Genomic DNA, 23,863 nt, shown 5'->3' on the forward strand with positions numbered 1-23,863 from the left:
AGTTTTTGTCATTTAGTCCTCCTGGTTGTTCTTTTTCTTGCTTTTTTTTTTTTTTATTAATTATATAGAAAATTAACTTGGCTGCAACAACAAAACTAAGGCTGACTGTTTCCTCAGCCTTTCTTCTTCCAAAGACAGCAGAAAAATTAAACATAATCTTGTGAACACAGAGGCATTTAAAATGTATATGTTTCGTAATCTTTTCTCGTAAAAACTGGCTTTCATAAAGTGTAATGTTTTGGTTTTCCTTCAGACAAATGATCTGTTCACTTTTCTTCTGCGGTAACTCTTCTGCAGCACAGCGTCCTTTCTCCATCTTTAACCACATTTATCCTTCCATTTTCATCTCTCACTGAGTTCACATCGTTCACACGCTGAGACACAGGACTTGATTCTGTGCCTGAATCAAGTCAACCCACTCTCAAGTCAGGAAACACTTTTTTCTCCATCCAGGAAATTAATGTCTGCCACGTTGTTTGTAAGATCCCAGCAGACCAGTGACACTGCTTTTCATGTGATATCACAATGCTTAGCACATCTGGTTGTTTTGTACCTGGTTCTGGGTAACATGGGATATTGCCAGCCCATCATGAGGATGTTTCAATTGTATTAAAATATATACCAGCAAAACACTGAATGTAGTTATTTTTGCCTTTTCATGGGTCGTAATCTGTCATATTTTAAGACGGTCAACAGGCCCAAACAAGTGAGCTGCTGTGAAATTCTCTTGATTTGATCCAATTTTGCTAAATTGAGGAATTTAGCAATATACATAAGCACGTTAAAGCACATATTTTTTCTTGCTACACATCTTGGAAAATCTTTGTGTTTCACATGGTTGTCTCACCGTGATGAGGGCTTGTCAGTTCAGTTAGCTTAGCAATAGCTTAGCAATAGCGTAGCATTAGCGCTCCTGTCTCTGCTGCTGCCTCTGAATCTGTCTGGGTCTCCTCCTCGCTCTTGCTCTATCTGTTAGATGTTTAGCTGCTATTCTGTCTCCTTTGGTGGTAATGCTACATGTAATAAATGTATTATTTTTGCAGCTTTGGAGGCGAGGGTGTTGGAATTGGAAGGCCAGCTCTGCTCTGTTGAAAATCCAGCAAATAGCCAAGGCCTTTTCCCCAGCGAGACTCCAACAAGAACAGATTCCCCGCCTGCGTTTTTATGTCCAGAATAATTTATGAAAAAACTTACAATACAAAAACAAATGCAGTGTATTTTGTATGCAAGTTGGGACTTATTATTTCAGTATTCATCAAAGACTACAATATAAATCAGTCTTTTTGCTTGTTTTGAATTAAATGTCACAAAGCTCTTTGTAAGGTTTCATACGCAGCTGCATGCAGATTATATCTCAAACTGACCAGATCTATTTTCAGCTTGATTTCACATCCTTTGCTGAACACATGTCAGCTTCTCCATGGCTGTATTTTAACAGTCCATATTTAACTTGACCCTGATATTTTAAAATGACAGCTGTTTATCCATAGCTGCTTAAACTACTGATGTAGTCGCCTCACACCCAAAATCAGAAGCAAAATCTCCACGTCATGAACAACACTCCTTCTAGGAGGGAAATGGTGAGTGTGTTAAATCATGGAATAACACAAGCTAACACATAAAAGGTCTCGGTTGCAGTCGAGTCACCACCGTTGAGCTACACCGAGTGATTTAGTCGTTTGTTTTTATATTTCTCTCTGCCTATAAATAACTAAGCTGTAGTTGGCTGAGAACAAGTGCCACCTCCCTCTGAAAAGTCAGTTTTTCCATTCCTTTTTGGAGACCGTCTGATGTCACACAGTTCACTAAACCAAAATTCCTCAGTGGGAATATTAGGTTACGTGCTCAGCGAGTTGCTAAAGCAGTCCGTCCCCTTCAGTCTTTTTTTTTTTTTTTTTTTTTTTAAATGAACACTACTTTCTGTCATTTTGTTTTTTTGCCAACAGCTTGTTCTGTCCACTCATCCGAGTGCCTGGAGAAGGAAAAGGAAGGGTTGCGCGCCGCTCTGCAGGACGCGACACGGAGGCTGCAGGAAGAGCACCAGCAGGAGTTGGCTGACCTGGAGCAGAAGCTGCAGGCTGTCCACAGGGCTGAATGGGACCATGTTCACCTCAACTACCAGGAGGAAGCAAACAAGTACAAGGTTCTCATGCAGCAGCAGGTAGCGCTAAGGTTTTGCCTTTTGGTTTTCCACTTGAAAGCAACAATTAGTTCCTCATTTTGAATATATTTAACTGTGCCTTTTTTTTTTTAGATGGAAGAGCTGAAAGCCAATCAGGAAACCATGAAGGTGCAACTAGAGAGCAGCCACGCAGAGCAACTGCAGTCTGTTAGGCAACAGTATGAATTGTCTTTGGAAGGTGAGAGAAAAGCATAGGAATATTGTGAACAATCTAGCCTTTTATGAAAAGATGGTCTTGTCAAAATGGCTGCTTGTCAGTTCATCGTTAGTCGATTAAGATTGATCAACTTTAACTTAACTCGTTAATCGATAACTTGCATACCTAGGATCCTTAAAGCATATTTTGTGAAACTCTGAAATGAAAATAATAGTTCCATAGCTTTCTGGTGATCTACCATGAAAACTCATTTCCAGTCATTTTTCTGAACTTCTCAGAACTCAGGAGGGTCCACACCCAGGAGCTGCAGTCTTTGGAGCAAGAACTAAAGGATTCAGAAGCTGCTCTGTCTGTAAGTGTTTTTTGTTTATTTGTTTAATACACTTTAGCCATCGATGTACCAGTGCACACCAGTTTTCCTACTGGTTTTGTTCATCCACAGGCACAGATTGAGGAGCTGACTGTACAGAATAATGCCCTGTTAGAGAAGCTAGCTGCAGAGAAGAGCAGGAGGAGGGAGCTGGTAGAAAACACTCAGGTACTGTGATATAGAAAGGATTAAGTGTTGAAACTCCTCATGACTCCAGTGCTGTTTGCCCCTGAGCCTCCAATAACAATAAAACCAGTGACTTCCCAAAAGATAAACTACTTATGGACAGATAGGAAATCAACGTGCTCTTGGAAGTAAGAGGTTTTTTTTTTAACATGAAGCCTTATTGAAATAATAGCAAGCAGAGCTGGAAATGCTCCATCTCCATATTTGACATCTAAATAAACAGTATATTGTCCCTGTCAGCAAATGGCAAAACCCTGCTAGTCAGAGCTCAGTGCTGCCCTCTGTTGGAGGGTTTGTTTTTCTGATGCTGCAGTTACAGCTTGTGCTATAATTGCATAGGCTTTTAAACTCTTAGTAGCCCCTCATCATGATGCTGCGTTTTGTCCCCGCAGAAGGACTCTCACACTCTGTACTTGGAGCAGGAGCTGGAGAGTCTCAAAGTAGTGCTGGAGATGAAAAACAAACAGCTGCACAAGCAGGAGAAAAAGCTCATGGACGTCGGCAAACTGGTGAGAACTGGGCAGCGAGGAAAAAGGTTGCCCAACAACATAAATGACTACCTAAACCATAAATTCGCTCCATTTGTTCCAAACAGACGGATAAAAAGGTACAGTTGGATGAAATGCTCATAAAGGTCCAGCAAGAAAATGAAGACCTGAAAGCCCGAATGGAAAGGCACGCTGCTCTGTCGAGGTACCAGAACCACAACAGTCATTTCTAGCTACAGCTGCACCAATCAGAGAGTCTGATCTCTGGCTTATGTAGAGATTTGATGTTATGGCACCAGAGATCACATTTTATGATTATTCATACCTCTGCTGAGGGTGGCAGAAAATGACTTGAGCCATTATTTTATGAAGGTCACATGTCTTAAATTTTGTCCTGGCAGGACTATTTAATATTGTATACTGACTTTTCTGTCAGGCAAAAGTTTGAGTCGCACTAAAACACCTTTATTGTGTTCTGTGAGTCAAGATGGTTGAGGCTACCGCTAACTCACTGCTAATAAACCCTTGCTAGTTAACTAGCTACATAAATAACATGATATAACAGCATAGCTACATAAATAACTCATAAATGCTTTTTTGCGTCTGTCATGAGTAAGTGGAAATTTATCACCAGTTTTCTAGACCAAGTTTATACATTTCTGTGGAGATGCAGCTCTTACATTTCATTTTTAAAAACTCTTACATTTGAATAGAAGAAACCTCAAATTTAAGTAATTGTATATATCTTCAGATATCCATTTACTGATATCTGAAGATTTTGAAGTGGCCCTGCTAGATGCTTAAGCTGAATCCAGTAGTGGTAGACAAACATTAGGGTGATGGGAAGGAGACCTTCCAATTCTTAATCAGAAAAAATGAAAAAAATACCAGTGATAAGATGCTAAATGCTTCAGAGAAATATTTTCCATTTTTAATATGAAACTAAGTAGTTTATTGTAAAAAAAAAAACTAACAAAAAAAACTAAATTGGTTGAAATTTGCCAGGGCTATGAATTATTTTGAACTGCCTGATGTTGCTTTCTTTCACTGATCAGGTAAAGGTGAACGTTTTGAGTCTGGTCAGAGCCAATTAATCTGAAATTGAATCAACTGACTTCTCCAATTAGAGCAGTAAAATGTTCTAGTTTTTGATAACTTTTGAGGCCAAAGTAATCCAGAGTGAATGAAATGTCACGCCCCTCCATCTTGTGACCCTGTTTGTGCTGCTGCCCTGCAGACAACTGTCCACGGAGCAGGCCCTGCTGCAGGATTCGCTGCAGAAGGAGTCCAAGGTGAACAAGCGGCTGTCCATGGAGAACGAGGAGCTGCTCTGGAAGCTGCACAACGGAGACGTCGGCAGCCCCCGCAGGCTGTCCCCCAGCCCAACCTCACCTCCCCACCCCTTCAAGCTGCAGTCGCCCCGCACCTCTGGCTTCTTCTCCAGCCCCCCTGTGTCCCCCAGATAGCGGCGGGCCCCTGTTTCCAGGAAGCAAAAGCAACCCGGGTTCAGCTTTACTCCTGGAATAAAAAAGCCGATTGAATATTGCCAGCTTGAACCTTGGCTCTTCGAGGACTAGATGAGCACCACCACTTCCTGTATAAAGATGCTAAATACCGTAAAGAAAAACGTTGCACAGAAGCACTTAATGCCACCTTGTTGTTTGCCTTTGACAACTGAGGAGAAAAATCTCAGGACTTTTATTATTACTTCTATCGTTTTTGTCGTCAGAAGCTTGTCTTCCCTAAAGCTCATGTACATGCGCAGATTCAGCCTTTTGGTGTTGAGTTTTGTGTTTTTTCCTGATTCTGGACTCCACAGTCATGGAAAGTCTTACTTCAGGATAGCTAAGGGTGTACATATTTATTCAGAATATCTAAGGAATCCATTCAGACTTCAGCACCTTTTCTCACAAGCCTAAGAGTGAGTCTGTCGTTTCATACGCTGGCCTTGAACACCCATTTCCTTAAGGTTATTTTTGTTCACAGGGTGTGTGTGTGGTTTCTGTTAAGTCTGCACAGCCAGCTTAGAAAATACTTTAATGTTTCTGCTTTCTTTGACCAGGAGACCAGTCTGAGTCTTTGTTGGTGTGTTTGCCTCCCATCTGTGACCTCTTAAAGGAAGAGTTAGCTTTAAGGTCAGGGTTCTGTTTCTGGGTTTACACTAACGGCTTTGCTCGCATCAGGGACGCTGGATGTTTCAAAAGGTGTGGATATTTTGTGTGTGGAAATATTACAGATGTGTTGAGCCTTTTTTCTTAATATGCAAATAAACTCTTTTATTAAACCTGAACAAGGGGTGGCTTTTACTGCAGTAGAGCCACATTTAGACGTTGTAAATATGCGCGCTCGTTTATCACTTATTGGACATGATCTGTAATCACCAGTTTTATTTTTGCTAAACCAGAAAACCATTGCACCGAGTCCAAAATGAACTCCGTCCCAGCAGAACACATTCCATATAAGGAGCACATTAGGACACAAAGCTTAGCTGTAGCAATGGGGGGGAACACTGCATTTTAGGGGTTTTTTTCTTCTTTTTTTTTTTAGCATCAATATAAGCTTTAAATGGAGCATGGAAAGGACGTTTCACTAGATGTGTGTTGCAACAAACCTTTAGTTTTAATTAAGTCCTAAACATCTGGATGTGAGATAACTTTGGGCCTTTTCCATGAGGCCTTTAACTCCACACACCTCTTCAGGTCAGATTGCAAAAGTTTGTGTGTCATCCTCCTGCTGTAAGGAAAAGGGGAAGACCTGAAAGTCTCCCTAAAATTACTCTGCTTCGTTCAAAAACTGTTCTATTAACAGCCTGATGTCAGCATAAACAGAGGTATCAACATATTATGGTTTCAAAACTACAACCAGTTTTTCATGTAAATGAATGAAAGCAATTAAAGAATCTTTATTGGGTTTTTCAAAAATATTACAATAATGCACGCCATTTTGTTGAACAAACATGGATGTTATCTGGTCCTGCAGATGGCTGACTCAGCGTTAAAGCTTTACATGTGGAATATGTCCATCACAGAAAAAAGAGGAAACCTGTATCACGTGCTCCTTGGTGGCGATTATGAAGAGGCGATTTTGGTCATCACTATTGTCTCGCCGTTTAGGTTCTTGGCTTTACAGATGTAGTTACCGAAGTCGATAGTTTGCATGTTCTCCACAGACAAGATGCTCTGGGAGACCCTTGTGGTGTGGCCCATGCCTCTGTTCACCAGCCTCCCCAGCGTCTGGATGTGAACCGGACGCTTGTCCTGCAGCGACACAAAAACAACCTGTTTGTTGGCTGCAAAGGAGTTAGATGCTTTTAGAGCTACACACCAGAATCAGATAAATCAGCCATTAGTGGGACTGTCCGTACATCCTTAAAAAGCCTTAAATCTATGCATCTAGAATTAAGACCTCAAATATCTCGAATCCAGTGAAAATGGTAAAATGCCCTTAAATACGTTACTCACAGACGACTTCATTGTGTTCTGCAACTCAAGGCAGTTGAGGCTACCGCTAAAAAGCTGCTAATATACCCTGACTAGCTACCATTTTTTTGCGTCGATCATGTGTAAATACAAATGATCAGTCCGGTTGGCTGGACGACGTTCGTACATTGTTGAGAAATAGGTCTTAAATTTCATTCATAATTGTCTTAAAACGTCTTAAAGTCTGACATTTGAGTTGGTGAAACCAGCAGAAATCCTGTTGTTGCTTGACGTGTTTAGGAGATCCGGAAGAGCTGAAGTAGAAGAGAACTGAACCAAACACAAGCAGTGAAGTTGTCTTCTTCAGCTTTTAGGATTGTCATGTCCTTGATGAGTGAGAATCTACCCCCACGGATGTTTATACCCAAATCAATCGTAATCAACAGGATTTGTCTTTACTGACGAATGTACAAAAAACCCATTTTTAAACTAGAAATATCCCTCTGTTTTTATTCACATTTTCCCTACTCCTCCTCAGTTCTCCTTCTACATCTCCTGCGTGTCTCTTACCTGTCCAGGATAGGACCAGCTGAAGCTCACGTCCTCCTCTGGTTCTCCCAGCACAGTGCAGGTCACGTTAACATTGTCGCCTCCTCTCACCATCTCTGGAGAGGCTCCCAGGCTCACGAACGGGGCCCCACTGGGAACTGTTCACGAGAGACGGACATGATGGAAAAGTCCTAAACCTCTAATTTGATCCATTCAGTCAAGTAGCAGTGAAAGTATGTGGACTTCAAACAAGCACAAATCAGTCTTCAGCTGCCACTTAGACATACAAAACTTGCTTAACTTTACCTAAATTAGCTTGATTTATTACGTAAACTTCCATCTTCCAGTCTGGAAAGGTCTATTCTGAATCGGAAAGCTGACTTTAGCTTAAGAGACACAATTTCTGCAGAAGTGCCACTCTAATCTAACACTTGGTTGAAAGTTTCTGGTTCCATGGCAACAAAATGTGTGTGGGGGGGGGGGAAAGATGGGAGGGTATGAATACCTTTGGCCTCCCTCACCTTCCACATACAGCAGCTCGTATTTGGTGGAGATTTGAGGGGTCCCCTTGGAGGCAGCCTTGCAGTAGAAAACCCCCTGAAGATCCGCACTGGGGTTCCGTAGGATGAAACCCTTGGTGGGGTCAAAGGTCAAAAGAGTCTGGTTTGCTGTGATTTCCTCGGGAGGGACCTCTCGGTGGAGCGACGCCTCAACTTGGGGGTCGGTCACACGACAGGGCACGACCGCGGGCTTGTCGGGGCGCAGGTACACGATCTCGAAGTGGATTGCAGACGGGACGAAGAGGTTCTCTTTGTCTGGAATGAAGTTGAGGTGTGAAATGTATTTTAGATCTTGGACTTTCTGCTTTGATTACAGTTCAGCGCTCACTGGAAACCACTTTACCATCTTAAGTCAATGACTTTATCTCAGCACACATGATATCTGGGCAATGACAGTACAGCAGTTGTTTCCCCTTTCTTCACTAATATGGCAAGTCAATAAGTCTTGGAGGGGAAAAAATATTACACCAGAAAGTCGTGACCTGCTGCCAGTCACATCCCCTACCTCGGCATTTACACTCGCACATGAAAATGGCTGCAAAACAGACACGCAATTGTACAACCGTATGTCCTTGAAAAGCAGAAGTGGAGCCTCCTGCACAACTAACAACAATGTAGCAAGTGGTTTCTAAATGGTAAGTCGACAACAAAACACTCGTCTTTTCGTACAATGGCAGTATTGACCGCCATTGTACGGTCAATACAGCAGTAAAAACAGCTGACCAAACATGCTGGAGCTCAGCTGAGGTTGCTAGTGTCAGTATGGACAAGCAGCATTCAGCTTCTATGCACCAAAAATGTTGAACAAACTTCCAGAAACACTAAGTTCCTTTAAATCGAGGCGAAATGCTGGTTTGCTAATCACTGGAACATCGACCAACATATTAGATGTTTATTGATCATTTTGATGATGGCGATTGTAAAATGGTTTTATGTGTTTTTATGGTGTAAAGCACTTTGAACCGCCTTGTTGCTGAAATGTGCCACGCAAATAAACTTGATTGACTTGACTGAACAATCGGGAGGTTTTTGAAATTCATTTTCCCAACTTATTGCCAAATAAACAACAACAAAAAACGGCTGGATGGTGGAACTGGTTTATTTTTTTAAGCACTTGGGCGAAACTCAAGATTGTTTTTTTGTTTGTTTGTTTTACTTGCTAGTTAAATCAAACGTACCCTAACGCCTACCTGTGAAGTAGACGTAGGAGGCGTACGTGCGGTCTTGGTCCCTCTGGCACTCCGTCCCGTCGCACACTATGACCCAGCAGCTGTAGGAGCCCGTGTCTGCAGCAGAGGGCGAGGTCAGGACCAGCTGGCTGTACTTGTCGCTGTGCTTGATGCTGCAGACAAGAAGACAAGCGATAAGCCGAGCCAACCAACCCAGCAACCGGGAAACGGCAGCGGAGGAGGGCGTTTCCCTGCGGCACCTGAGGCGCGAGTCGTTGAAGGTGTCCAGGTAGGTCGGGTAGGACCATCCGATGTTGGTCCCTTTGCAGCGCAGCTCCACGCTCTTCCCGGGAGTCAGGGTGGTGCTGGGGCCCAGGCGCAGGAAGCGGCCCTTGTCCAACACCTGGGTCAGCAGGGACTGGCTCTTCCCCTTCCTGCTGGTCAGGGCCGGCTGACGGGCCCTCGCCCGCTTCCCACCTGGATGGGCGCTGCTTTCCGCCGCGTCTTTCTTTCTCTTGGTCGCCTGACAGGATCCTGGAGACACAGAAGGAGGCAGCTGAGGCAACAGGAAGGCCGAAAAAAAAAAAATCCTTCCCACCTCCTCCAAATGCGCACAGTTCAGTCTCGTCTTCTTTTCTTCTTCTACTTTTATCTCAGCAGGAACAAAATGTAAAATGTTCCGTCCCTCCTTTCGGTTGGCTATTCATCGATAATCAGAAACATCTGTTGCATTCCTTCACATCCAGTAAGCAGGTCTGCAGAATCACTTTGGAAAAACATTCTTCCCACTGAACACTTTTCATATATATCACTGAAAAAATGCATTTAGAGAGGACATGAAATTGTTTTTGCATTAATATACTCATTTATGTAGAAAAATAGCTTCCCTTCACACACACCAAATGTGTGTGTTTGAAGCGGTTTCGCATTTTCGACCTGCGACCTGCGGCTGTCACCCGGTCCGTCAACGCGGCTCATCAACAGATGTGAAAACGTGAACTTCACTCACCATTTTGGAGCTCCAGACAGAGCAGTGCCAGACAAAATACAGCCCAGAGCTTCATGTTCCGAGAGCCCTGCTGGGGCCAGGCGAACAGAGGAGGTTTAGCGAAGAGAAGGGAAAAGAAAGAAGAAGGAGGAAAAAAAAAAACCTCTGACTTTCGCTGGACCAGCACCGGCCCCAGCTGCTCTGTTTACAATCCCAGCTCCATCCTCACAGGCTGGAACTGTGAGGGGAAATAACTTGGTTTGCCCTCCTCCCTCCTCTCAGGCCCGAGGAGCAGTAATGTGTAGTCTGACGTCCTCTGCTGGACCGCCGGGGGAATTAGCCGCCTGCTTCACATTATTTTTCGCCCCCAACCAACAAAATAAAACAAATTCATGGAAATGAAAGACCGAGGTGCGATGTGGGCGACAGTTTGGAAGCTTCTGGCATTCCCATCCAGATTTGATCCTAAGGTAGTTTTAATTTTTATTTGTAAGATTGAGAAGTGTTTATATACCTTTTCAACTTGTTCACAATTTGTCACGTTATAATCATGTAACTTGAAAGTTTTGCGCACATTTGTACAGATGTTACACCACATTCCGTTTCCATTGTGTATTGTGACCGCAAGAGGCGCTGTTGTAGTTTTACACCACGCTTTGCCACAACTGTGGTCGCACAATGTGACATTTATTGTGACCACGCTGTAATTTAGTGCTAAATATTTAAACCAGTTTCTGCTAACTCTCTCCGTCCGCCAAACAATGAAAAGTATCTGAGAGTTAGCAGAAACAGTTTAAGTATTTAATACTTTACTGCGAGTTGGAGTATATATAAGCGCCATCATATTCTGCGACCGTATATATTTCCGTAATAGTCATAATATTACAGGTCAGATGTTACTTTATATTCTTTGTTCGGCATTTTCTTTATTTTTCTGTTTGCGTCGGTTCTCTCGCCCTCTTGAAAGCTTACGTTTTTGGCGTATTGAAATGCAACAGCGCCCCCTACGGTGACAACCTGCGGTGGTCACAGAATTTGGTGTTGCGGCGATTTTTATTTCTGAAAGATACTTGTAGTGCACTAAAACATTTCAGCGAAATTTTTGTGAATATTTGCAACTTTGGGTCTCTTTCTAAACCAAAATAGTCTTTTATTGCCTTTGCTCAGGTGGCAGCAGATCTGTACCGTAAGAACAATGTGACCATTTCCACAGTGTGAACTCTGCTGTAATCTCAGGTTGTTCCACACTTATTCACTTAAACTGCTAAACCTGATCAATAACCAACATCATACAGCTTCAGTGTGTTTCACCTCTTCTTTAATTTTGTATTTCGTCAGCATAAAAAAAAGAAAAATACTGGCAGTGCAGGTAAGCTGTTGCACATTATTATCAGCTAAACCTCCCTCACCACGACAGAAGGCGTTAAAAAGACCAGAAAAAAACAATAAATCTAATAAACCTTCCCCTTCATCCCAGAGAAACTCTTTAAAGTTGCTATGACAAGAGTTTGGTTGTAATAAAAGACTGAAAATGAAGATAATATTTTCATTCACCTACTACTGTATCAAAATAGCACAACATATCAGCCTGGAAGAAGAATACAGCAAGTCATAAGTGGGATAGTATGAAACAAAACCATATATTTTCATAAAACCTTCACGCCACACTCCGTTTCTAATCATAGCAGTTCATAGTCGACACAAACTGAAGCAATAATAATAATAATAATAATGAAAACCTAGCCGACCTGTGCTTACTACAACCACAGCTACAGAGGCTTTAGTTACTACAGGGAAGATTTAAACTGAATAATCTCAAGGATTATCCCGCACTACTTCAGCTACGGTCAATCATGACTGAGCTAACTGACACTTTGCACATACAGTGGCTTTCCAGCAGTGATCCAAAAAAAAAAAATCAGATGCAGATCAATAATTTCAAAACTTTTCTCACCCTTTAATGTAACTGTATATTTTGAGATTTTATGATCAGACCATCCTCTTCTTCCTCTGTGGTTTTCTGTCTCTTTGGTCTGACCTTCGACCAAAGAGGTCAGACTGTATCCTCTCTTTGTGATCATGTTTACATAGACGCAGTGCCTAATTTTGGTGTCTTTCAAACAAAACTTGCAGCCAGCTTCACTCCGGCTGCGCACACAGTTATCTTCCTTCCTGACAGATTTGTCTTTTGCTTGAATTATGCAGGAAATATCACCGTAACGTTGGTTAAAAAGTCTGGAAATGATTTGTCACGTTGCCATTACAAACACCCAACCTTTCAGTCGTTTGAACAACCATGGGATCCACTGAAGGTCAACGCGTGTCGAGGATTTTCTACTGACATTTTCATAATTACAAACACAAATTGTCGACGACATGGAACACGTAGTCAGAAAAGAAAAACTGAAAAGAGTTTCTTACAAGTGTTTGTATATCACAGGAGAAAAGAAGGGGAAAAAATGTGCTTTATACACCGTGATGTCCAGTCCCTCAGGAAGCCGTGTGTGTTTGCTGCAGCCCTACGATGACTGCTTCCTCATCTGAATTCACTCTCCAGTGTGTTACCTGTCCTGTTTTTATTTTTGGGGGGGTTTTTTTCCCTCCATGGCGTCCAGAGAGCGCTCTGGGATCTACGTCTTTGTGGTCGCAGAGACGGAGCAACTCCTCACCAGAATACTGACACTGCGTTAGCAGACCGAAGGTGCTATAGTGAGATTCGTACACACGAAGGAGCCGTAATGTACAGGTGCGTCGAGGCTTGAGTCGCTTTTTTGTTTCTTTGTTTTGTTTTTGTTTCGTTTTGCATCTGCTGCCTCTCGGAGTCTGTGGAACAGTCCGTAAGCTTTAACACTGGCTGGTTTTGTCCGGGCTGATGAAGCGCTCCTGCTCCTTTCCCGCCTCGTTCGTCTCGGCCTGCTTGTCCTGGATGGCTTTCATGTTCAGCTGGTTTGCGTCGCCGTTGCCGTGCGCGTCCTGACGGTGGCGCTGCCGCTCGGCACTGTGCCAAATGCCATAGCCGAAGTAGATCAAGAAGCCTGTGAAGTTTAAAAGAAGGAGGTATGAGAGGAGTGCAAGTCTTTAACAGAAATGCAGCAATAGCTCCAAAAAAAGTTAATAATTCAAAATTTTATATTCAACATAATTCAAAAGTTATTTGTTAGACATATTTAAGCAAGACCCTTAATTAACCCTAAATTAAGGGCAAGAATTAAGGGTTAATCAAATATTAACCCTTAATTAAGAGTCAATTAAGGGTTAATTAACTCTTAATTAAGGGCTAATAACTGATTAACCCTTAAGGGTTAATTAATTGACGATTCAATCCATTGATTCTGGATTCATTTCAGAACTATTGAATCCAATGGTTCTGGATTCAGTGGTTCTGAATCCAGAACCATTGTGATGTAAAGGGGCAGTTTGTTTTAAAATTGGGTTTTTTGAGCTTTACATCATGTTATAATGTTATTCCCTCCCTCATCAGAAATTCCTGGACTGTTGCCTTGATTCTTTCACGCATGTCTGAGGAATCTTTCAATCTCCATGGCAACCATTCAGCTACGTATAACGCCTGGGTGGACATAGCCCCGCCTTCAAGGACGTAGCTCCGCCTCAGAGCTGCAGTTTCCCAGCTTCCACGTTACAGGCCAGCCCCCCCCCACAACGCCACCAGCCAGCTCCTTCAGTCTAGCCAGCAGAAATTAGCAAACACCTGGTGGAACTGAGCATCAGGTGAGCTTTTTAAACAAGCTACTTCTCAGAAGTAAAAACGTTGGTAAGGCTTAATAAGGAAGCAATGTTGTGATGACTTCCTGGAGGCGGAGTTCAGAAAGAGCAGGAGTTTTTAATGCGACAAAAGCCCAATTTCAAGGTGTTAAATTACGAAGTCAAATTTCTTTTGTCATATTTGATACATGCAGTATTTTTGTAACAACTGAAGGTAACATTAATATTTGATTGTGCTGTAAAATGTAGCTGGAAAACGCATGATACTTTAAAGATAGTTTGTATGCTAGAACGGGTCAAAGCCACACATGACTCAGGGAGTCTGACTCACATTATCTCAGAGAGCAGACCGACAACAGTTGCAGGGAGGTAAATTTTGTCATTGGCTGCGACATCCCCCCAGCTGTGCTAAATTGCTAAAATGAGCTAAATCAGAGGCAGCTAGCTGCTTTCTACCAGCTAGCTATTAGCTTTCCATGGCGTTGAAAATTCCTTCACTTTTCTACAAACTCACTGCTATATAACGTGTCTATCAAATTCATCGGCTTTTACAGATACAACATAGTTCAACTTACCTGCAGCCATCCAGACAGAGAAACGTATCCAGGTGTCTCCACTCAGCTGGACCATGAGGTAAATATTAACAAATATACTCAGAATAGGCAGGAAAGGCAGGAAGGGCACCTGTGACGACGAAGGAGCTGTTAGGCTTCATTATGTTGATGGACACATGACCCCATAAAGAAGGACTTTGAGTTGAGATAAACTAGCCACAGCCAAGCTGCTACGTACCATGAAGGAGACCTTCTTGGTGGTCTGCGGCTGCCTGCAGATCATGAACACGCAGAAGCTGAAGATAAGGAGGCACACGGACAGCAATGCCAAAATCCACACTTCCAAACCAACCATTGAGTTAAAGTGGTAGGTGGTGAGATAGCTGATGACACACACTACGATCACTGCAGGTGGAGGAAACGCACAAGAGATTATTCCAACGTAAACAGGGATTAGAGTCAACCGCAAATGGAAAGGAAAAAGCGTTGGACACAACAGGTTGCGTACCCAGGACACCGATGGACATGTTGACCACAGAAGACGACTTCTCGGACGGTAAGAGGGGAGGGTGGAGGACAGTCTGAAGGATGGAGTTTCCACCGTTCAGCATGTTCAGGTGGGACTCTGACTCTGTCAGTTCGGACTCTTCGGATGCTAAGCAGTTCTTCTCACCTTTTCCTGGCTGCCTCTCCAGAGCTCCGTCTGGCTGGTACCTGGAGGACAAATATATTCAATTCTGTGAAGTTATTACTAGTAATGACTCTCTTGAATTTGATAGACACGTTATATAGCACTGAGTTTGTAGAAAAGTGAAGGAATTTTCAACGCCATGGAAAGCTAATAGCTAGCTGGTAGAAAGCAGCTAGCTGCCTCTGATTTAGCTTATTTTAGCAATTTAGCACAGCTGGGGGGATGTCGCAGCCAATGACAAAATTTACCTCCCTGCAACTGTTGTCGGTCTGCTCTCTGAGATAATGTGAGTCAGACTCCCTGAGTCCCGCAGCAATGTTTTGAACAGTCAGGTTTCTGTACAAAGCTAGCGAAACTTTATTACAGTCCTTAGATGTCATTTATCGATCCAGTTTGTAAGTTAAGTAAGCAAAATGTATCTATGTAGTACTTTTTACAGGTCAGAAACCACAAAGTGCTCTACAAAATATAAAAACACATAAAATAAAACGGAAGGAGCCTTGCTTTTCAGTTTATTGTGTTTTGGTGCCGCGGCTCCCTTCCTGGCCTGTGTCATGTGACCTTCTGTGTCTCCATGGTGACAAAGAGAGCAGATCCATGCCTCCTTTAGCTTCGCGGCATTTAAATCAAAACATTCATAACCAATTTTATAAAGCAGAAAAACTATTTCTTTAACACAATTAGCAGGACTGAAATATTTGACAAATTATCAAAACGTATTTTTTTTAAAATACAAGCGTTAGCCTAGCGCTAAACCAAACAGCACTCTATGAAAACATGAAGAGCAAGACGTGTTTACTGAAACGGTAGATATTTGTGTCTTACGAAAAAATGATAAAGCTACACAAGTTATGTGAAGTTCACCTTCACAAGTCATGTGAAGGTGAACTTCACATCACTTGAAGTCAATAGTACTAAAAAGTACTAACTAGCTTTTTAGTTAGTACATTATGGTTCACCTAAAAAAAAAAAAAGCACAAACTTCATCAACATGTCCCTGTTCTTAAATGACAGCCGTCAATATCTAATTCACAGATTGTTAAAAATGACTCAAACTGAAAGCCTTTATGAGTACTATTCTGCTAAATTATTAGATATTAGTCATTTATATTTCCTTATCAAACTTCTGTAAAGTTTGCCTCCTTTTTCTCAATTAAATAATGTCTGAGTTTCTGTACAAGAGTCCATGGATTTTCTTGAGTGGATTTTGAGTTTGTGTTATGTTTTGCTCAGTTTGTACAATTTTCTGTTTTCTTTGTGTTCGTAATTGTTCAGCCATTCACTCTCTTTAGCTTCCCTCAGTTGTCTCACCTGTTTCTCATCTTGGTGATTACCTTGGTTGGTATTTGTTCCTCCATTTGTTTAATCATTAATTATTTGTCAAAACTCACCATTAAGTGGCCAAACGGCGCCAAAATGACAAGTGTTTTGTGGCAAAGTCTATAATTTACCAATTTCAGTTTGACATACTCACTGAAATGACAGCTGTCTAGTTCAGGTAAGGAAACTCGTCCTGATAACCTTTTTGAACATCGCTTGAAGAACTTGCACTACCCCTTTAAGGATTTAAAGCCACGGGCCCATTAGATGTGCGCCTCACATATGAAAAATGTGCATATCCTCCAGCAGTCGGATTGAGAAATAGCTGTCATGATTTTAGCCTTGACAGAATAAGTGAGGGCCGTATCCAGTTTAGACCAGAAAGGGCGCCAGAAAAAGAGCTGCTGCGTTGCACGCCCTATGTTTAGCAAGTAAAGAAACTTAAATACACAACCCGCGCCTGCTGAAACTTAATGATCCTACAATGGGAGCTTTCACAGCTCTTACATCACCGAGGTGACGCAATCACAAACAGGGTAATCGGGCTTCTGGGCATTTGAAAAACCTATTAACGCGGCTGCTTCCCAAATGTTGCGCAAATCGGATTCCTCTACACTGCGTTGCTCTGGGAAAGATTTGTGTGCGCACCCACCTGAGAACGAGTACGCAGACGGCAACCAGCGAGTAGGCCAGCAGAGTTCCAATAGACATCATGTCCACCAGGGCCTTAAGGTCGAACAAGAAAGCCATGATGGCTGCGGAGAGCAGAAGACTTCGTAAATAAAGAAACATGGAGAACTGCTGCATTTTTCAGGACACATTCATGCACCAAATTACAGTCATTACACATACATTATGGGGTTTTTTTTGGGGGGGGGGGGGCAGGGGTTGTGGAAAAGTTTTTTCTTCAGATGCACAAACAAATGGGAGTCCACAGATACAAATTAAGTTTCATGCAACAAAGTTTCATAAAAACAAACAGAAAAAAACTTTGTGACTTTGACAGCTTTGATCATTTCCATACTGAGCTTCAATTGATACAAGTGTAAATGTAAAAGGTCCTTTGTGGAGGCACCAAATAGCTCTGAAAAATGGTTGTTGGTACTATTTCTTTGCTGGCACACTKACTAAACATCCCAAAAATCAAATAACAGTTATTTTCAATGTTTACAGCAAACTTCTCGTGTTTACGCACGTTAACGTGTTCAACAGTTTTCTTTCGTTTTTTTGTACCAAAATCGTACGGCAGAGCACCTTCAGTATGTGATGATATAGCATAAAGCATAAACAAATACATGAACACATTCAATTCTACTAGAACATCATAAGCTGCGTTTCCATTACAAATGTGCGAAAAACTTTGTTGATATTCCATCAATGTCGAAAAAGCACAGTTTCACAACTGCGTTTCCATTAAATAAAAATTAATAAATAAAAATTAAAGCCACACGCGCTCACTCGAGTCGTCATTAAAAAACATGCGCCGCTGTCATCCTGTTACTGCTTCCCGACGTCGTCTTCTTCGTGGTTGCTGCTAGTGGAGATATCCGGTTGTTGATCACGTGACTCGTGTGATGTGAAAAAAAGTGTTTCCTAATTTTGATACAGCAAAAAAAATAACCTTTGTCAAAAATCGTGTTTTATTTTTTTAATTACCGCAGCTGCATTAAGCGATCAATGGAAACGCAGCTGTAGTTCAACAGCATGGAGCAGATCTCAGCAGCAGAGTTCCAAACAGACAGCAGTATGTCTGCCATCCCTTTCAACATTTTCTTAAAACAAAATGGAGGGGGAAAAAACAACAACAAAGAAGCTGTCCGGCATCTTGCTGTCCGATGCTTGGTACATATGGCTTTTGATTGCATGGGCTGCCGCCCCGCCACCCCCCCAAACCTCTCCCGTCCTTCCAGTTTTCACATCTGCCAGCCTCTTCATCAGGCCGTTCACCCCTTAAGTCTCAGCTTTAATGTCTGAGCAGGTTGTGCAACTATGTGCCGAACACCTGCAGTCCACTAAGCAGGAAGGCTGCAGAAACAAATGTTTGTTATAAGCACCGCATTAATCCACAAAGACCAAACTGTTAAAGTGAGCTCTAGCACGTTGTTGCACAAGTTCATAAACACCTATGTGAGTTTGAGTCTCATTGTCAGTGTACAGGGGACACTGTGAGTACCGCTGTGGTGCGTTATTAGCAACGCTGGTTGCTATGTTGATGACTTATGGAGAGCTTCAGACCACAGAGTGCCATAGGTGGAAAAAGTGACACCTTTTTTATACTGCTGCGCCACATAACCACCATTTTACATTGAGCCAAACAACACGTTTGTGAGTTTTGTTGATGTTATACACTTAAAGTAAACTTTGATTAACTTTAATTGCGGCACAGTGGTACAAACTCACCCAGCCAATAAAATCCGGAGCAAAACCGGTTCTAACCAAGCCAAAAGTAGCCAATCAGAATGCAGATTTGAACTTGATTCTGACAATCCTTGCTCTCAAAAGTCAATATGGCTGCCACTTGCATTAAACATAGAGTTAGCTTTAAGATTAGACAGTTTATTTGTACTTGTGTCAATTTGTATTCTACAAAATCAGCTTTAGCTTGGTTTGTGGGAAAGCAACATGTGACTTTATCAAATTTTTGTCAAGCAAAAAATGGAATAGAAACATCAAAAATCTACAATACAAATACAAAACATAAAAAAACCTACCCCCCTGTGCTAGCATACTGCTGAATAAGTATTAATCTTTCTAGTATTTAGCTTTCAACAAGAGAACGTGAGTAACAAGGTAGCTTACCACCATCATTGTGTGAATAAATTGGTGAATGACTGAGTGTAGTGTACAGGCCATTTACTTTCTTCTTGTATCAGCAACCAATGTACCTGCCATACAAGCAATCTATTCCATTTGTACTTTTCTGATAATAAGCATGCTCTGTAAGATGCTCTGCACCAAAGTGAAAGTGTTTTCTTCCATGTCTGAAATTACCTGGCTCTACCTTAGCAACAGCAAAACAAGTGCTACAAATGCGGACAGGTGCATCATGACAATTGTTGAGAACCTAATTCTCAATATTTAGTATCTGTTTCATTTCCAAAAGAACTAGGAGTATTGTTTGGGTGTGTGGCATTATTAACTTTTGGAAAATACCAGGAAACAAACAAAAAAAACCCTGTCATCATCAAGTCACTCAGCAAGGGTAATGCTCAAAAAGATGTGGCCAAATCAACAAAGAACTTGTTTCTGACTGTTCTAGGTTGGATTTTATTATCAAATTAGTTGAGTAACTTTGATATTTTTGCTGTGTTTCTTTGGCGTCACCCCACTATCTGCCATTATCTTTCAATACAGGATGAAAAGCCTTGTAGACATGTGGGGTTGACATAGTTGGAACTCTGATCATTCCTCTTGCTGAGTGTAACAGCTCCTTCACATGCTTTGGAAACACCACAACCAAATTCATGCAGTTACCACCACCAGCTGATTGTGAGCACAAAGAAAAACACACACACATAAAAAAAACAACAAAGAGACAGAAACCCAGACAGTCCATGATACAACCCAGTGACAGGCGAGTCCTTGTCCAGGAGCTTACCCGCTGTGGTACCCGCTGCCATGGTGGCAGCCACGGGTGACTGGCGCTTACTCACTTTGGACATAAATTTGAACAGAATGCCATCTCGCGCCATGGCAAAGAGAATGCGCGGAAGAGGGAACATGGAGCCCAACAGGCTAGGGAGAAGAGGGTTCATGGTTAAGTCTAGAGCATTCTGGGAGAGAGAAAACATGACACCTGCACAACTGTGAAAGAAAAACATCCTGTGCACAGATACAGAAAGTTTTGCAGGTCTTATTGATTTGTCAACAAGTGAAATTGAACCAATTCCAATTTAAAAAAAAAAAGACTGATTGAATCATCTCTTTTGACTCTATTGTTTCTTTCACAATTGATTGGTGGAGACACATTAGCTGACTCGTTTCACTTGCATGATCCCCGGCTCTCACCTGCAACTACACCGGAGCTCATAGTGGCAATAACTGGGGTCTTCGTCTTAGGATTGATTCGGGCTAAGGCTTTGAAAAGCACCCCATCCTCTGCCATAGCATAGATTACACGAGGCATGGGGAAAATGGAGCCCAGCAGACTGCGTGAGACAGCAGAGACATGCAACACCAACACGTTAGTCATGAGCCCTCAACCCGGACAAAAGGACAGGAGCATCGTAAAAGCTTCAGAGAGTCAAGAAAGTCCCAACAATGTCCTTCTTTCCTGCCTGTAACGTCATTCTTGCAGTCTGTCCTTCAGATTGAAACTCTGCATATGGATCTTTGAGGGATGCGTCTCCAATGAATTTCCACGCGCTATCATGAGACCCAGTGTGTAAACATTCACTTCAAGCAAGAAAAATATGCGTTAAAAGCAGTTTCACAAGACACATAGTCCACACAGATAAGGTCCGTTAGCAGGAGCAGACTTGAACAAGATTCAGTTGAATCGAGAACCTGCAGAGAACATTCCAATTGATGAAAATTTTTGATTCGACTGGAAGAATGACATCGACCGACTCCGCTAATACTGACACCGACAGAATAGAAAGACAGAGTTGGGACAACACGATATGTTTCTGAGACAGACTGAGACTTGCTCAGCAGCTTTCAGCACAAAAACATGCTGGGGCCTCAAACACAGACAGAATTAAGCAATGCACCCACCACAGAACGTTAAGCAACAGGAATCAATCCAATTACTAGACACAGACAGAGATTGACAGTCAAAGCTATTGGCTGAATCTCATCTGCCATTATCACCAAGAATTTACAGTTAAATTACATCCCACCTAAACACCAGCAATGTGTATATTTTGGTTGTTGCTGCTTCTAAGAAAAACAAGGCTTTACCTTGTAGACAGGGCACATAGTGAACCCACAGCAACCACATATTTGGCGGGGCCCCAGCCCACATATTCAAAGGCCATGGGGAGGGGACTCTTCTCGTCCAGCAGGTAATAGGGCATCATCAGGGTGAGCGCAGCAGAGACACCGAAGTACGCCAGGAAGCATACAGTCAGTGACACCACGATGCCGATGGGAATGGCCCTCTGGGGGTTTTTCACCTCCTCTCCTGTTGCACACAGAGAAGTGAACACAGATGTGCTGGCTCAATGAGAACCACAGTGGATCCAACCCGATGGACCCAGGAATCACCTGTTGTTGCGATGCAGTCAAATCCGACAAAAGCGTAGAAGCAGGTGGCGGCTCCGGCTAACGTCCCGCTGAAGCCGTAGGGCATGAAGCCGCCAACACCATAATCACTGCTCACATTGGCTGTTGCCGACAAGTTCCTAAAACATGCATACGGTCATTTGATAATGACTGAGACCGGCGCTGACCTGCACATTTCGACAAGTCTACGCACAAAGCGATATGGGTTATCATCGTAACAGAATGTACTCGACTGGTATCAAACGAATCCTTTACCTTGTGACTATCGTGACATTGACGAGAGATTCTTCGGTTATCTTCCAGTTGTATGCGTCTCCTTTGACGAAGCCAGAAATGATGACAAACAAGAGGACGAGCACGTTGATTGCAGTGAAGACCTTGTTGACCCAGGCTGATTCCTTCACTCCAAAAGACAAGAGCCCTGGGCGAGAGCAACCATGGCAGATTGTCAAACAGGACAGGATGAAAGCTTGAGCTAAGCTGAAATGAAGTTTTCAACTATTTGAGAGCCAAAAAAGTCCAAACTGTTCAGACTCTTTAAAGTCAGTCTTCAAGGGCCAGCATCCTGAACAAACAGCTCTTGGTTCAGTTGTACATGGAATAAGTAGGTCATTGCTGAGGCTTTTAAATGAAGATTCCCTCTTTTAGTCATTTTTATAAATGACTCTTATCAAAATTAAGCTGCAAATATTCAAGCGACTTTCAATGYTCCACTAGATAATTTTGCTTTTGTAAAAAGTTCCAACATATTTTAAAAAATTGTAAACTTGGCCATTCACTGCAACATATATTTTTTTAAAGGGGGGATTTTGAGACTTTTACATTGTGTTCACTAAATTTGAGTTGCAGAAGTTCTGCTTTTTTGATCCACATAAAAACAACCAGACACTGGTGGATTGTCTTTGAGTCCTGCTGGCCTAATGTAATCATAAAACCCATGATGGATGTTGTTTAATCAAGAGGAATGTATCAAAACATGACTGGTTTGAGTCTTCCATGAACTTTGATTATTCTTGTCAGTTTAACCAAAAACCAAATAGTGACTCAAGTTACTCTTAATTTAATGCAGCAGACATTTGCAAAGACATTCATATGCCTTCAACTTTATTTTGCAAACACCTTCAGTTGTTACAAAAATTTGACCTAACATGTTGAAATTGGGCCTCCTTCTCTTTAAGAAGCTTCTTCACCTTCCGAAGCTCCGCCTTCAGGAAGTCATCACATCAATACTCTTCTATCTGTGCATCAGCTGAGCTCAGTTGATGCACAGCTCCACCAGGTGTTTGCTAATTGCTGCTGCTGCTAGTTTGAAGGAGCTGAGTAGGGCTGCTTTGTGAGGCAGAAGCTCGACTTTGGAGCAGCAGCTCCGGGGAGGAACTGCGCGTTGATTCGCCCAAGTGTTTGTTGCCACGGGAGATTGAAATATTTCTCAATCATTCATGAAAGAATCGAGGCAGCACTCCAGGTATGTTATTGATGAGGTAATAACCTTATAACACAATGTAAAGCTCAAAAAAGTTAATTTTACAAAACACTGCCTGTTTAAATAACAGACCTCGGGACATTCCTACTAACAGTTGTTGATATATTCTCCCACCTGAGCCCTGGGTCTCTGTAGCTCATCCAGAGCTCAAGCTGCCTCCCTATCAGCTTCTCTGATTAATGTCCTCCTCACTTGACCTGTCAGCTTAGGTTGCCGGCCATACTTTGGTAGGTTTGTAGTTCTGTCATATTCTTTTGAATGACGGGCAGAACAGTGCCAAGAGATCTCAGAATCGTCTGAAAAAACGTCTGAAAACCAAGACATTTTAGTTCAAGGGCGTTGTAAACATTCAAAAGGCGCTGCATGAACTGCACTAGGCACTGTGTAAGCCTCATGTTTAGCTTGTTGCCACACACTGTGCTGCCAGCTTCTTATTGAATTATGCCAGGTTCGGATCATGAGTTAAGCTGCAATGATTTCGGTTTCCGTCCCCTTCACTGAAGTCTCTGTATGAGCGCATTCAGGGGAAATTTTGAGATGAGCGGCCAGCACTGATGCGCTTACCAGAGAGCAGCAGAATGAGGAACACGGCAAAGAAGTCAGGATACGGAGCCAAGCCAGGAGAGTTCATGCTGAAGTAGGTTTTGCAGAAAACCTCGATGTGTCCGCCAGTCATCTCGTCAAACGTGCCGCTCCAAGCTCTGGCAACCGAGGACGTACCTGATCAAAGAAATCAAAGGTCAGTCTCCACGAATACCCAAGCTTCTTAAAGTCTGGAGACATTTGTCACAATCTCCC

At 42.4% G+C, this 23,863-nt stretch overlaps 3 protein-coding genes across 11 annotated transcripts in view; 1 reads left to right on the top strand and 2 right to left on the bottom strand.

The window, feature by feature from the left end:
• Positions 1-5,673, top strand: part of mtus1a (microtubule associated tumor suppressor 1a) — a 30,077-nt gene extending 24,404 nt beyond the window's left edge. For 5 of the 7 annotated variants that reach the window (XM_008419682.1, XM_008419681.1, XM_008419683.1 and 2 more), the window contains 7 exons: positions 1,947-2,161; positions 2,255-2,360; positions 2,618-2,691; positions 2,782-2,877; positions 3,288-3,404; positions 3,491-3,588; positions 4,621-5,673. In XM_008419682.1, coding sequence (XP_008417904.1) covers positions 1,947-2,161; positions 2,255-2,360; positions 2,618-2,691; positions 2,782-2,877; positions 3,288-3,404; positions 3,491-3,588; positions 4,621-4,849 — 935 coding nt within the window. In that variant the 3' untranslated portion in view covers positions 4,850-5,673. Of the gene's footprint in view, positions 1-1,043; positions 1,318-1,946; positions 2,162-2,254; positions 2,361-2,617; positions 2,692-2,781; positions 2,878-3,287; positions 3,405-3,490; positions 3,589-4,620 lie in introns of those variants that run through there. The other 2 variants (XM_008419684.1, XM_017307202.1) reach the window with 2 other exon arrangements.
• Positions 5,674-6,261: 588 nt separating this feature from the next.
• pdgfrl (platelet-derived growth factor receptor-like) lies at positions 6,262-10,310 on the bottom strand. Its single transcript, XM_008419685.2, has 6 exons — positions 10,090-10,310; positions 9,341-9,614; positions 9,102-9,253; positions 7,873-8,166; positions 7,373-7,509; positions 6,262-6,640 (listed from the first exon to the last, which is right to left on the bottom strand). Exons 1-6 carry the CDS (start codon positions 10,142-10,144, stop codon positions 6,452-6,454), a joined length of 1,101 nt encoding a protein of 366 aa, XP_008417907.1. The 5' UTR covers positions 10,145-10,310; the 3' UTR covers positions 6,262-6,451.
• A 1,059-nt stretch (positions 10,311-11,369) lies between these two features.
• The window catches only part of slc7a2 (solute carrier family 7 member 2), a 14,784-nt gene continuing 2,290 nt past the window's right edge, over positions 11,370-23,863 (bottom strand). The window contains exons 3-12 of one of the 3 annotated variants that reach the window (XM_017307258.1): positions 23,630-23,785; positions 21,838-22,003; positions 21,565-21,701; positions 21,259-21,481; positions 19,955-20,091; positions 17,009-17,111; positions 14,854-15,059; positions 14,584-14,750; positions 14,367-14,475; positions 11,370-13,103 (exon numbers count right to left, since the gene is read on the bottom strand). In XM_017307258.1, the coding sequence (XP_017162747.1) occupies positions 12,913-13,103; positions 14,367-14,475; positions 14,584-14,750; positions 14,854-15,059; positions 17,009-17,111; positions 19,955-20,091; positions 21,259-21,481; positions 21,565-21,701; positions 21,838-22,003; positions 23,630-23,785 (1,595 nt within the window). In that variant the 3' untranslated portion in view covers positions 11,370-12,912. Of the gene's footprint in view, positions 13,104-14,366; positions 14,476-14,583; positions 14,751-14,853; positions 15,060-17,008; positions 17,112-19,954; positions 20,092-20,364; positions 20,505-21,258; positions 21,482-21,564; positions 21,702-21,837; positions 22,004-23,629; positions 23,786-23,863 lie in introns of all 3 variants that reach the window. The other 2 variants (XM_017307257.1, XM_008419686.2) reach the window with 2 other exon arrangements.

This window comes from Poecilia reticulata, linkage group LG10 (assembly GCF_000633615.1).
Source record: "Poecilia reticulata strain Guanapo linkage group LG10, Guppy_female_1.0+MT, whole genome shotgun sequence".
In the NCBI taxonomy this organism is placed as follows: Eukaryota; Metazoa; Chordata; class Actinopteri; order Cyprinodontiformes; family Poeciliidae; genus Poecilia; species Poecilia reticulata.

Coding starts and splice junctions, on each gene's coding strand:
- pdgfrl (XM_008419685.2), bottom strand. CDS start 10,144: ATGAAGCTCTGGGCTGTATTTTGTCTGGCACTGCTCTGTCTGGAGCTC. Junction 9,615..10,089: donor CTGTCTGGAGCTCCAAAATG/GTGAGTGAAGTT, acceptor CTGTGTCTCCAG/GATCCTGTCAGGCGACCAAG. Junction 7,510..7,872: donor CGAGCTGCTGTATGTGGAAG/GTGAGGGAGGCC, acceptor TCTCGTGAACAG/TTCCCAGTGGGGCCCCGTTC.